Source organism: Lissotriton helveticus, chromosome 3_1 (assembly GCF_964261635.1).
Source record: "Lissotriton helveticus chromosome 3_1, aLisHel1.1, whole genome shotgun sequence".
NCBI classification, from domain to species: Eukaryota; Metazoa; Chordata; class Amphibia; order Caudata; family Salamandridae; genus Lissotriton; species Lissotriton helveticus.
In genome coordinates, this window is record NC_136061.1 from 1979764077 (window position 1) to 1979778877 (window position 14801).

At 49.2% G+C, this 14801-nt stretch overlaps 1 protein-coding gene across 3 annotated transcripts in view; it reads left to right on the forward strand.

The window, feature by feature from the left end:
• LINS1 (lines homolog 1) overlaps positions 1–14801 on the forward strand; it is a 216291-nt gene that overhangs the window by 43601 nt on the left and 157889 nt on the right. For all 3 annotated transcript variants that reach the window (XM_078683108.1, XM_078683110.1, XM_078683109.1), the window contains exons 2-3: positions 8176–8651; positions 8747–8836. In XM_078683108.1, the coding sequence (XP_078539234.1) occupies positions 8244–8651; positions 8747–8836 (498 nt within the window). In that variant the 5' untranslated portion in view covers positions 8176–8243. The remainder of the gene's footprint in view (positions 1–8175; positions 8652–8746; positions 8837–14801) is intronic.

Sequence of the window (14801 nt, forward strand, 5' to 3'; positions counted from 1 at the left end):
AACAAATCAAATATTCTCCCTTCCAGCCATGAGATCTGAGCTAAATCCATAGTTCATTTGCACGCTACCCCACTGAAGACCAAGCCTTATGCAAATCAGTCTTGACCAGAAACAAGCATCCTGGGACCAATTTTGTGGTATCACCCCATATCAGCCAGGCTACCTTGAATCCAGTGGTACAATGAGCCCGGGACCCATGTCTGGGCATACCCGGCGCACTTAGGGCGAGAAAGCAAAAGACACACAAATGATGGACGGGTCCAAACTGCGGTGGCGTAATGAGCAAAAGAACGATGGATTTAATCCAGATCTCTTTATTGGGGGGAATGTCTGGTGTATTCAGCATTCAATCCATCATTTGTTACCACAGCATTTTTCGGCATAAGTGAGATGGGGATTGCCCAGACGTGGGTCCCTTGCTCACTATGTCACTGGACTGAAGCTAGCATGACCGAAACTGGTCCCAGGATGCCTATTTCCGGTCCAGGTAGGACCTGGCTTGGCAGTTCGGACTTGACTGTTTTCATGATGAGCAGGTTTAAGATTGATTTGCATATGGCGGGTCCAAACTTGGGTGGTGTAGTGAGCAAAAGTATGATGGATTTAACCTAGATCTCTTGACTGGGGGTGAATGTTTGATTTATTCAGCATTCCATCCATCAATTGTTACCGCAGCATGTTATCTTTCCAGAAGGAAGTCAAACAAGCAGTGGAGCTGGAACCTTGACTCCATATTTAACAAAAAAAAGTTTTCTCAGATGGCACTGCACTAGTTTCCAAAGAATAAAGTGAGATGTAAAAGTGACCTTTGGCTGTAAATTGATAAAGACTGTGCTTCAAGTACATATGCCTAAGTGTGTAATTACAGATTAATACATATAATACATGCTACAAAATGAATGTTTGGCATTTAAGTAATTATTTCTACCCAAACAAATTAGACTTGCCAACCTTTTAATAATGAAATACTGATATAACCATCTAAGGACTAAAATGACTCCTTGCTGTTTACTTTTAAATGTTTGTCACCCGTAGGCCTGATAATGATCTCTGCCGCAGAGGCAGTAACATACTGACCTATCTCACATAACAAAGTAGTTTGTTACCCAGAATGCAAAATTTCCTAGCTAACGTGCAGGAAAGTTTCAATTCTATTAAGGAGGCGGAGAAGAGGATTAGGCTGTCACTTTCTCCATTTATTGTACTCCAGCAGCCCTTAATAGTATAAACATTTATAAACAAACTCCATTTCCCATGAACACCAAGGAAAATGGAAACAAAAAACGTCCCATTAGTAACTGTCCAATCCCATGCCAGGACTCCTCATATCCTCCTGTGTTGGCACTCTATCCTCCTCTTTCTTCCTGCAACACCACCACAGTCCTTTGCCCGTTATCCCTGCTTGCCAGCATCGGAACCTACGGTACAAGTAAACCAATTAAGCCACCAGGAAATAAACTTTTATCCAAGTCAATCAACAGCACCGGACAAGGTAGTTACCATAAAAAGCCACACAGCTTACCACAGCAGATATGTGAACACTTCATCATAAAGATTTTACTTACCATCATAACGCAGATATTCTGGGAGGGTTCGAATGTAGAACGGGTGGGCTAATCCTCGCATCCGCCTCCTTAATAGAATTGAAACTTTCCTGCACGTTAGCTAGGAAATTTTGCATTCTATGTCAGGAGCGGAGGCTTCTGATTAGGCTAGTTTAAAGCTTATCCACCACCAAAGAAGCCATTGACACTACCGGCTTAAAGTAAAATCTTTTGAAGGTGGAGTCCGAGGACCAGTCTGCTGCCTTCAGAATGTCCTCGAGACGAGCCCCCAGGGTAAAAGCCTTGGATGCCATGGCACCTCTTACCGAATGGGCCCCAAAACGGGAAATATCTATACCAGCCTCCTGCATTACCCAGCGTACCCATCTCGCGATAGTAGGGGACGAGACCGCCCCGTGTGGTTTCGTAAGAGCAATGAACAACTGCTTGACACCCTGTGGGCGTATGTCTATCGTTGCCACTTCATAGGCTTTTAGAGCTCTAACCACACATAACTTAGGGACACCTGGGAATGCAGGATATGATACAGAGCGCGAATCGCACTTGGTACGCCTAGAAATGTGAAAAATAAGTCCATCCGGAGTAAAGACATGTCCTGTAAGATCTAAGGCTCTCACGTCTGAAACCCTGCGACAAGAAATTAAACATAGTAACATCGCGAGCTTCGCTGAGATCTGTTTTCTTGACAAATACTTATTAGAGCGCCACTCTCGGAACAAGTTCAGAACCTTGTTCACTTCCCACAAAACTGAGTAGCGGGGTCCCGGAGGTACCGATAACCTGACGCCCCTCAACAGTTTACAGACCAAAGGATGATCCCCAACCGGGTGATTATCCACAGGAACATGTCCCGCCGAGATTGCAGACCGAAAGGTATTTATCGACCTGTAAGCTAAACCTTCACTTGCCAATGAGGCTAAGAAGTTAAGGACATGGACAACATCCGCCCCCATCGGATCCACTTGTTGTCGCAGACACCAACTACTCCATCGAGCCCAGGCGGAACGATACCTCTTATTGGTGCTGTCATCCCATGACTTGGCAAGCAGTCTGGAAGCATCTTCCGAAAGTCCCGGGACCTCCCAATGTTGCCTGTAACCCGCAAGGCTATCAGGCGCAGGTGGCCCGCGGCTAGTAGATGGTGAGGATTCCCGTGAGGATCCTTGAGGAGACCAGGATCGAGGGGTAGAGAGATTGGAAAATCCCAGGAAAGTTCCATCAGAACTGGAAACCAGGTTTGCGATCTCCATATCGGGGTAACCACCACCAGATCCGCCTGCTGTCTCCTCACCTGGGTCGACATTCGCATGATCATCGCAAAGGGGGGAAATGCATACCCCTTTTCCTTGCTCCAAATTCTGCAGGAAAGCATCCACCGCTGATGCTCCCGGGTCCGGGCGCCAGCTGTAATAAAGCTTCAGTTGGGCGTCCAGACGAGAGGCAAAGAGGTCCACTGAAAACGGACCCCATCGGAACTGGATTTCCTTGAATACTTTGGGATGAAGCTGCCATAGGCTGGTATTCCTCCAGTGACGGGAACACCAGTCCGCCACTTGATTGGACGACCCGGGAAGGTGCTCCGCTGAGAGGGATATCCTGTTGGACAGACAGTACTCCCACAGATTGCGAGCTAGATCGGATAACACCCTGGACCGGGTCCCCCCGAGATGGTTGATGTAGTGCACCGCTGCTACATTGTCCATCTTCAGAAGGACAGTGCTTTGAATCCTGTCCTTCGTCCAGCACTTTATCGCAAATGAACCCGCCTTCAACTCCAAGCAGTTGATGTGAAGGGCTCTTTCTGCAGATGACCATTTTCCGCCGGTAGAGACCGCGCCGCAACGCGCTCCCCAGCCCGCGCCACTGGCATCGGATTCTATTACCAGATCTGTCTTGGAGCCGAAGATTGCCCGGCCATTCCAAGCCTCCATGTGGTCGATCCACCACTGCAACTCCATTCGTGCCTCCTCTGTGAGGGGAACGACCTGAGAGTAGGTAAGACCTTTGCGGAGGTGGAAGGCCTTGAGTCGCTGAAGGGCCCTGTAGTGAAGGGGCCCAGGGAATATCGCCTGAATGGACGACGACAGAAGTCCTACCACCCTGGCCAGGTGACGTAGCAAAATCGTCGGTCTTGCCAACATACGTCTCAGCTCGTGTCTGATCTTGGATAACTTGCGAGAGAGCAGGGACAAGGTGGCAGCCACAGAGTCTATCATAAACCCAAGGAATTGCATCCTCTGAGACGGGAGAAGGTCTGACTTGCCCTTGTTGATAACAAACCCCAGCGACTCCAGAAGGTACACTGCTTTCTGAAGGTGGACCATCAACCTCCGTGGACATTGGCTCATAATCCAGCATGTCGTCCAGATAGATTATCGATCGGACGCCCTTTGAACGGAGACGCTCCACCACCGGCTTCATCACCTTGGTGAAACACCACGGCACGGAGGATAGTCCGAAAGGAAGGGAGGTGAACTCGTAAACCTGCAAGCCCCACTGAAACTGCAGAAAACGTCTGTGAGGGGCAAAGATGGGGATCGTGAGGTAGGCGTCTTTCAGGTCCAGGCGGACCATCCAGTCCCCTTCCTGAACCAGATCTCTTAGGAGGTGAATGCCCTCCATTTTGAAATGGCGGTATATGAGCCACCCATTGAACTCTTTGAGGTTGATCACCGGACGATAGCCTCCGTCCTGCTTCTCCACCAGAAAAATATTGCTGAGGAACCCCCGCGGATGCAATGGCTCCTTTCCGAAGAAGGTCCGCGACCTCGTCGTCTATCAACGTACACTGAGCTGGTGAACGTTATAGGCCTGGGTCGCAGCTGCAGCCTGGGAATCCCCGAGTACTCTATTTGGAATCCTCTGACGGTCTGCAAGACCCAAGCGTCCGAGGTAAGCAAAGACCAAGCGTGAAGAAAACACTGAAGCCTGCCCCCCAATCTTACCCCCGTCGCATTCTGAACTCTCACCTCTCTGTGGTTTGTAGCCTCCGTCTCCTCTGCCACCACGGCGTCGGGGAAAACCCCTGGTTGGATAGAAGTTCCCGAATTTGTCTGGATCCTGATATTGTCCCCGGTGGGAGTCGCCAGTCTTGTAGGAGGCTCTACTTTAGGGTCTGCCGGTCGAGCGCCCCCAGCCACGACCGGCTGCGCCAAAAACACGGGGGGTAAAGATACGTTTAATTGGCGTTTGGGCCTTATCTAGGGAATTAAACGTATTCACAAACTTGCCCAACTCCTTCACAAACGGATCTCCGAAGAGATGACCGTCCGCAATGGGGCCTGCCTCAGATGTAGCCAGTTCCCCCAACTTAGGGTCAATTTTAATGAGAATGGACCACCGTCTCTCCGTGGAGATAGCCACATTAGCATTCCCCAGAAAAATAATCTCCCTTTGCGCCCAACCGGATAGCGTGTCCCGAGAAATTAGGGAACCCGAGGCCTTGGCGTCCTCGGCCATGTCTAGAATTTTTGCCAAAGGCCCCGCCGTGTCCAAGAGTTTATCTTGGCACGCCCTCCAGGAGCGATCAATGCCCTTTTTGGGATCCTTCACAAATTTGGATAAACAGGTGGACATCTTGGGGTCAATCTCAGGGGTAACGGCGACCTTACCCTCTAAGGTAGGTCGCGGGCACTCCGCCCGAAGGCAACTACGGACTTCCTGATCCAAAGACTTACCATATAGGCCGCCACCTTGGGGGCTGGGACCCATTGCGACGAGCGCGGGTGTAGCAACTCGTCCGGATTAAGCATGTCTGCACTAAGATCAGAAGAAGACGCCTGGGTGGGTTGGGAGGGCCGCCACGAGCGCTCAGACTCCCCATCCCCATCTGACGTCTGAGGGGACTCATCCGGATCTACAGTGGCCACCTCATCCGGATCCCCAGAGCCCCCAGCCGGGATCTCTTCCGATGGTTTAGGGGGTTCAGAGGTCTTAGCATCCAAGAACGCCTTCTTTAAACGCGAAAAGGCATCTGAATCAACCCCCGCGTCCTCAGAGCGCTTTCGTTTAGAATCTACCGCGCTCGTTGATGGTTGGTCTGGAGATAGGGGTTTCACTGGCCCCGAAAGGTCTTCCCTCTGATTGAGGGGTTGGCATTTTGCTTGAAGCAAATCAATTTTCTTCTCCAGCGGCTCAACCACCCGGGACACAGCCTTCCATATGGAGGAATCCATAACCTGGCAAAAATGGTCATCGACCGGTAGGTACATGACCTGTTCCTCCTCCTCCTCCTCATAATATTCCTGATACTCCATAAAAATACCCAGCAACTAGCTGTTCCGAACCAACAAAGGGGAATACTGTAGGGCAGGACCCTTATAATTGTCGGCCCACACGTAGTAGGGTATAAAAGCACACCGGGACCAAACAGCCTCCAAGCTATGAGGCACAAAGTTAAAGCTCTGCCTGGGCCGGTCCCTTGACTGTCACTACCGTCTTACCCGCAGCGCGGGTTTTCAGGCTCCAGGCAGGGGCTCTGAAATCCCCAACTTATGCCTAACGCTGCCGTTTGAAAATTGGTTAAAGAGAGCGCAAGCGCTGCAAACGCGCGTTCAAGATCTTCCCCCGTGGTGCGCCAGTCAGTGCGAGTCGCTTCAACCGCCGGAGATCCAGAAGCGGAACTCGACGACTTGCGCCCACCGGGGGGTAAGCTCCGAGGAGCGGCAGCGAAAAGCGCGGTCCTCTAGCGGCGGGAGGCCGCCTGCGCACAGAGCCTCACAATGCCGAGACCGCGACAGGAGCGGAGAAAGCACTCCCGCGGTGAAAACACAGAAAAAGGTCAAGCCTTCAAAAGAAATACACACACTAGCAAGCGCGAAACCCAAGCCGTGCATTAAACCCAACCATCGCATTAACATATTTCAGTCAGAAAGTAAGAAGAAAAGGCGCTCATCTGTTTGCTGCTGGAGCAGCGAAGAAAGAGGAGGATAGAGTGCCAACACAGGAGGATATGAGGAGTCCTGGCATGGGATTGGACAGTTACTAATGGGACGTTTTTTGTTTCCATTTTCCCTGGTGTTCATGGGAAATGGAGTTTGTTTATAAATGTTTATATTTTTAAGGGCTGCTGGAGTACAATAAATGGAGAAAGTGACAGCCTAATCAGAAGCCTCCGCTCCTGACATAGAATTCTCTGCAGCATACATCGCCTGCTGAGGGATTTAATTATTCAGACCTACGATGCTATCTATTCAACAACTACATTAACCATGTGATTATCTTACCAGCATACCTCAACATATTTGCTCTCTTCAGTAGGTGCTACCTTAACATGTTGTCTCTGTACAACCACTTGAGTAAAACAGAATGGCCTCCACTTCTTTTATGATTCACTACTCATGTAACCAGCAGTACAAGTTCCCATGTGTCTGGGGCAGTGGAACGTCTCGTGTTATATAGCAAGGTTTCTTGGGATGTGATTGGGTGTATTTTATTCTCGTTTTCAAGAATTAATCCAGGGGCTTACTAAGAATTACAGCCCCAGAGCACCACCAGTTAGTCTGTCAATTTTAAAGACCGCTTTCTGATAATCTCCTATGCTGTTTGACTCTGTAAAGTTCTTGTTTGTCATTGATCGAAAGCAGAATAGAGGGGTTTGATGTTTGAGATCTTTCATCATGAGAAGGGAGGTAAGGCTCATGTTTGATAACCTCCTGTCTGACTTGCGGTGTATAGTTAGGGTTCCATTGTGTGCAGATAGCAGCTGGGGATGTGGTTGCACCTTTAAAACAATTAAGATTAAGGAAGACATAGTCAAGTTTAGTTGGATACTTCTCCAGCAGTAGCAGCTTTTCAGAAGCACCAGACATAGCCTACTATTCTTATATGCCAAGCAGACATAGAGATCAATAGTGGAGGAAAAACAGGAAGTAATACATGTGGCTGTATGATAGGATGTAGGTGGGCAGTGACAGGAGAGGCGCATTTTGGGATAGGTGGCGGATGATTACAGTTTAGGTGGGAGGTGACAGGATATGTGAGCTTTGTAAGAGTTATACAGAGACAGATGGGGGTCTTTGTAATAGGAGGTGGGATGTGGCAGGCTAGCAGGAGGATGTGGTTAATGACAGATAATCCCAATTTAAAGCCGAGGTGGGAAGTGAAAGGTGACTGACTAGTAATAGGATGTTGCTGCTTGTTTGGCAGAGTGAGGTGCATAGAGTTTGAAAACAGGCCCTTGAGCACTTGCCCACTGCAGATGAGCCCTATTAAGGCATTTGAGCGAGTCCAAGGCCATAGGGATCTGCCCTGTTTCTGGGCTAGGCCTCAAGCAGTCTGCCCTTCACAGATCACGCTCATCCACAGTTAAAGTTGAGGCTTGTCCTCCGTATACTTGTCGGCGAGACCCTGCCCCAGAGGTCACTGCTTCAAATAGTTTGTAATTACTCTGAATCCAACTGCAGCTCTTTATCATTTCAGACCTTGTAAATGAGTACAGCAGATGTTGCACAATAGCTCAAATAGTTTATAAATGGTGAGATTTATTTTCTCAATAAAAGTCAGCTATTTTCTTCTTTAATATTTTGGGTCTTCATTCGATTGTTTTTGTTTCTTTGATTATGCGCAAAGTATTAAAAAAATGTACCTTAACATGTTATTCATTTTACAGAACTATAGAATGACATTTGGCACGAGAACAAAAGTGCAGCAAAAAACCTCCACAGACATTCACAGAAAATGGGGGAACTCTTTGAAGATTTACACCAGATGCATGATTGTATTCGGCTAGGAGCCCTAATCAACAAGGATATCCATGTATGTGTGTGTCTGCTCAACCTACATGCCTGTGCACTTAAAGGTCATTCAGCCCCCTTGTCATTTGATCCTTTGAATGCCCACAATAATAATATTGGTGGAGATGAAAATCATGAACTTGGTGATACATCAGCCCAAACTGAACCCGTTGGCTTTATACATTTGAGACCCCAGGCATGCTGTCGAAGGGAGATAGCATTGCTTCAGCTGACCTTGATTCAGAAGTTATGCAGCAAAGTCCAATCTCAGGACACCGGAGTAAGCAGCAGACATCAGTATTTGGAAATCCTGCAGACGCTGTTGAGACAGGAGAAAACTGACTGCCAATTAGTAAGAACTTCAAGTCTACATTTTTGTTTATTTTTACCATTTGTAAATAAAAGCAAAATCATACTCAATAACAATGTGTCTTGTGCTCACCCTAGATTTTCCTGTTGGGATCTTCCGACAAGCTTCTGTCACATTTGGCTGCCAAATGCCTTTCGTGTCTAGTGCTTTTCCTGCTGAAAGAAGAGGTATGTCTTGTCTGCGTGCAGAAGGTGAACTATGATATAATCCAGACTCGCATTCCCTTAGTCTTGATGTCCCTTAGTCTTGATGTCCACATGGAACTCCATTAGGGAGAAGGTTTGTGTAGTTCAACACAGCCAAATAAATTGCTACTGAATGCTTTCTGGTCATGTTGGAAGGCTAGATCACTGCTTAGAACAGGTAGATTTAGGCATCTTTTTAAACTGGTGATTCTGATTGGAACATAGATAATTAGAAGTGTTTTTCATAGTTAAGATTCTTGTACTGCAATCAACAGTACCTTAGGTTGAAGCTGGGAACATTTACAGTCCTATCCGTCATCTAGTCCTTCTAAAATTGATTTCCACTCCAGTATTATACAGAAATTCCTTTATATGTTATATTAATAGTGAGTTGAACATCATATTTTTAATATGCTTTTTCCCATGTTTCCGATTATTCTCCAGTGCATTTTGAAGAAAGCTTCCCTTTTTCAAGGGGAACTTATTAATGCATTACATTTATTACACCTGAAAGGTAACATTATTACATTTCAATCTTCCTACTTTCCTAATTCATCACTGAAACCTTCCAAATTATTTGTCCACTGTATAACATTCTTTCACTGCTATTTCTCCTCTTTCCTTTGTGTACCTTCTCCAATTTTTTGTAGACTTTATTTCCATAAATGTTTATTGAACAATAAAGTAAGTATAAAAAGACGCACAAAGTATGCATAAAGAAGTACAAAAACCAACGAACACTCAGAGATCAACAAGTATACACATGATGACAATGGAACATCACAACCCACCACTATCGATACCTTGAATATTTATAACACAACGAAAATCACTTTGAATATAATGAGACACTTGTGATATAAATGTTTAAGATTGACTCCTACAAAGACAATCTGGATATCATAATGTAATCTAGTACAGAGGATAACATTTGTAGAAGTCTTTCCACTTGTTGATTTGTCTAAGATATAACCGGTTCGGTTCTCAAGACGGAATGGTTCCATCATGAGTACCAGTGCTTGTGTGCTCACGAGGGAACCATTCCATCATTTGCACAAGCTTGCTGAATCCCTCTGCTGTAAACAGCGGAGTGATGGAGATATATACACAGCGCATGCGCTGCTCGCTCTGCGAGGCCTCTTGCGATTGAGGAGATTTCGGAAGTGGAGTGGAAGCTCCGCCCATCCTTTCTATTGGTCGGCATCATCCTTTATGGTAAACGCTGGCCTCCGATTGAAAGTGAGGCTTTTTGGGGAGCATCCTGTCTCCTTTAGGCCCCGCCCATCCGGACTCGATCATGTACTTGTGGCGTTATCCTGTCTCCTTCATTTAGTCACTAAGCACTTTTTTTTACACTGCTATTTAAACTGGTCGACCTTTCTTCATTCCTGCCCTCCTAGATCGCTGCCTGTTAGAGCTTGTTCTGTAGTTGCTTCTAATTAGAGACAGCAGGCCGACTGGAAAGCAAAGTAAATCTGCCTGTGTGTTGTTTGCAGCGCAAGAAGCCCACGCTAACTGATATAGTGAAAGTCGTTCTTGGTAAAATAAAGAACAGTAAATAAATGCACCATGCTTCTAATTAGAGACAGCACGCCGACTGGAAAGCACAGTAAATCTGCCTGTGTTTGGGTTTATGGATGCGTTGATTTGATCCGGCTATTTGTCTGATCCCGCTTTGTTAGTCATGCCGTATGAGCTGTTTTATGGAATCTTGCAGAGTGGGGGAAAGCAGAGGCAGAAATATTTCCAGCTTGTAAATCGTGTGCACTGTAATTGTGCAGCCGTGTAGTATATACTCTCCGACACAGGTGTGGTTGTGTCTTCACTTAAGCGCTGTGCAGGCCTTGACACCCTGGGCCTGCCGCGCTACATCGGCGCAGGGGCCGGTCGAACTCCGGTGCTCAGCAACACCTACGGTGTGAGCCTGTGACGCGCTGGTGTCCAAGGGGCGGTGCATCAGCCCTCGCAACCCCCTTTATCGGCTGCTCCAGGCCAAAGGCCTAACTACCAATGCCGACGTCCACACCGCCAAGCAGTCCAGCCACGTGCCCACCGCTAACTCACACGGGAGCACTAGGCCTTACGGAGAGGAGACTGCTTAACAGCGCCGGCACACACACGTGCCGGAGACATGCGCACACCGCCCACAGCAGGGGCAGCCGGCCAGCGAGCCGATGTGGCCAAACAACGCTGAGATGATAATGCCCCACCCCTGGGTCTCAGCCACACGGTTGTCTCCCCACTGCTGCCCTTCAGTGAGATCGCTGACCCTGTCACGGCGGCCCCACGATGGAAAGCGAAGATCGGACATTTGAACCACTACTTCAGGGGTATCAGGGAGACTGATGGCACTGTAAAAAGGTTGCTGCTCATATACTATGGTGGCACAGAGATCTACGATCTTTTTAAAACATTGGAAATGATGACGACTATGAAGCTGCGGTCGCTGCGCTGAACAGGCATTTTGACCCTCAACTGAACCCGGACTTCGAGCATTTCAAGTTCAGACAAGCGTCTTAGTCCGACACGGAGTCTGTAGATATGTTTTATGCATGGCTGCGCAGGCTAGCAGGCACGTGCGCCTTCGTGGACCAGAGAGAGGAGATACGCGGCCAAGTCATCCAAGGGTGCTGCTCAGCAACTCTGCGGAAACTGATCCTTCGGCAACCTGGGATCTCGCTGGACGAGATTCTCATCCTGGCCAGGTCCCAAGAACTCTCAGATGCCCGAGCAGGCAAAATGGAGGCCGCCTTGCACAGAACCGCCGCAGCGCCACATGCAGTGAAATATGCGCACATCAAAGAAGAAAGGGTCAAAGCAATACAACGACGCCCAAGCACAGCTCGCCCTGCCCCACGGCCATCGACGAGCGGGGCGTGCAGCAACTGTGGCATGGAACACCCACCAATGGCTGTGTGCGGAGCGAAGGGGAACACGTGCTCCCGTTGGTGGAAACCGAATCACTTTGCCACGGTGTGCAGAAGCAGCCGGTATCGACAGACCTACTCCAGGCCTCGGGGATTGAAGCACCTCTTGCGCCAGCTGTCACTTGATGACGCACAATCACAATATGACGACTCGACACGGGGTGCTGCCTCTCACTCAAAGAAGACGACAATGTGTTTTTAGTTTCTTTTGTCAGCAGGTCGGACAAACATAGGAAATCCTCCACGATGTGCTCTATCCTGGTGGAAGGGTCTGCTGTCTAGGCGCTCATCGATACAGGCTCATCCATCAATGTCATGGATTCGGAGCAATATGAACGGTTGTCACCATGGCCCCCCTTCTTACCCACCAAGGCCCAGATCTACACCTACTGCGGCACGCACCCACTGCCTTTCAGAGGGGTCATTGAGGCAGGACTCACCAGTGACAAACATGCTACCAGGGCCCAGTTCCACAGCACTGAAGGGAGAAAGGGCATCCTTCTCAGTTGCCACACTGCAGAAGACATCGGTCTAGTCTTTTTCGCTCATCAGGTCCATGACTCCCATGTCAACCCACTTTGAGGCCTACCGCGCTGAGACATCGGAGGGTGCCGTTCAACCTCCGCCTGCAGGTGGAGGAGGTGTTGAAGAAGCTCGAAGGCCTCAACATCCTCGAAAAGGTGTCAGGCCCCACTCCATGGGGGTCCCCGATGGTCGTGGTGCCAAAGCTGAAACAACCGGGCGCCATAAATCTTTGTGTAGATATGAGACTCCCAAATGTGGCAGTCAAAAAGGAGCGTCATATTACCTCCACCATGAACGACATGGTGGTGAAACTGAACGGAGCCAAATGGTTCTCCAAGCTGGACCTGAATGCGGGGTACCTCCAGCTGGAGCTCGAGCCAGAGAGCAGGTACATCACTACATTCTCCACCCACGTCGGCCTTCAGGGGTATAAGAGACTGAGCTTCGGGGTGTCATGTGCAGCTGAAGTCTTCCAGAATGCCATCAAGGAAGCACTTTCGCGCCTGCAGGGTGTTATTAATTTGAGCGACGACATCCTGGTGTTCTCGAACACCTTAGAGGAACACAACACTCACCACCGTGCCACCCTCCAGAGGTCCGCAATTTTCTCGGCATGGCCTCCTTCTTTGGTAGGTTCATACCGAACCTGGCCTCCCTGTCAGAACCACTCCGTGCCCTTATCCGCAATGATCACAAGTGGGAATGTACCATAGCCGCCAACACGGCCTTCAACACCATCAAAACAGCGCTCATCGATAAGACGGTGATGGCCTACTTCCACCCGGGGCGACGCACAGAGTTGGTCGTAGACACCAGCCCAGATTGCCTAGGAGTAGTCCTACTTCAGGAATATGACCAAGAAACCTGGAGGCTAGTCGCCTGCGCCAGCCGGGCACTATCAGAGACAAAGTATGCCCAAATCTAGAGGGTAGTTCTGGCAATAATATAGGCCTGTAAAGGCTTTCCCCTCTATCTGTATGGGCAGGAATTTCAGGTGGTGACAGACCACAAGCCGCAACTCCCACTCTTCGCAGGGTCAAAAGGTGGGCTGTACAGCTGCAGGCGTACAACTGCAAGGTTGTGTTCTGCCCTGGAGCACACAAACCGGCAGACTACCTCTCTCAGCACCCGAGTCTCTGGCCGTTCGAAGTCTACCTCCGGTTGTAGCATACTCTGAGGCATTCGTGAAGATGGTCTCATATGAGTCATGCCCCAAAGCCATGACAATGGAGGAGAACGGCCGAGCGACGGCCGAAAAGGAAAGAGATACTGGCCAGAGTGAAAAGCACCCTGCTGAACTACGGGTGGACCCACTTCCTGGATGGGGTCCAGTCACTCTGAGCTTAAGATAGTCATGCACGACAACAGCTCTGGCAGATCAGCCTTAAGCTGAGCGAAGGAGAACAGGGAGTTGTCCTGGGGGGGCATGTCATTCTAATTTCGACAGCACTGCAAGACCGAATCATCCAGTTGGCGCAAGTGGGGAACCAGGGGATGGCTAAAACCAAAGCTCTGCTGTGAAACAAGGTCTGGTTCCCGGCTATGGATACCAGAGTAGAAGACCTGGTGCAGCAGTGTCATTCGTGCACCATCACGGGCGACGACCCAGCACCGGCGCCAGTCATCACAGAAGAGCCAATTGAACTCCCATGGTCCAAGATCAGTATTGACTTCGGAAGCTTCCCTGATGGTTACAACACGCTGGTGCTTGTCTATTCCTTCTCAAAGTTTCCAGTCATAGAGGTGGTGGCTTCGACAGCGTTCATGCACGGCAGGAAGATCCTGGATAAGACTTTCGCCCTCCTGGGCCTGCCGGATGAAATTCGCTCAGATAATGGTCCTCCATTCCAAAGCCAAGAATTCCAAGGCTATCAGGAGAGCAGAGCGATTCGTCACAGGAAGATCACCCCTCTGTGGCCACAAGCCAATGGGGAGGTAGAACGGTTCATGCGAACCCTCAACCGAGCCTTGCGCATCGCTGTAGATCAGGGGGAGGATGTTGAGGTGGCACTCAACCAATTCCTGGCTGCATACTGGCAGATGCCCCATAGCATCACCAGGTGTGCCCCATCCCATTTACTCTTCAAAAGAGCCCGACGGGACAGCATTCCAACAGATCCGGCATGGAAACCCACGGTGATGGACAGCGTGGCTATCCAAGTGAAGAGGACCGTGACCAACCAGAAGGACAGTGCAACCAGAGTAGCAAAAGATCCTCAGCTGAAAGTGGGAGACCGTGTGGTGGTTAAAGACTGGCAACTCGCCTGGAAGTTTCGGACTCCCTATGAACTGGCAGAATGGACCATTGTCAAGGTGCAAAGAACCATGGTCACGGCCCAAAGAGGACAGCAAGTTGTTAGCCGGAATGTATCAAGTTTCAAGAGGACCCATGGGTCGAGTACCGACTCGGAAGAGTCGGATGAACTGGACGTTACTCCGAGCCGTACCCCCTTTGGCTCGCTGGGGCCAGGAATCTCCCTGCCAAGACACTCGCA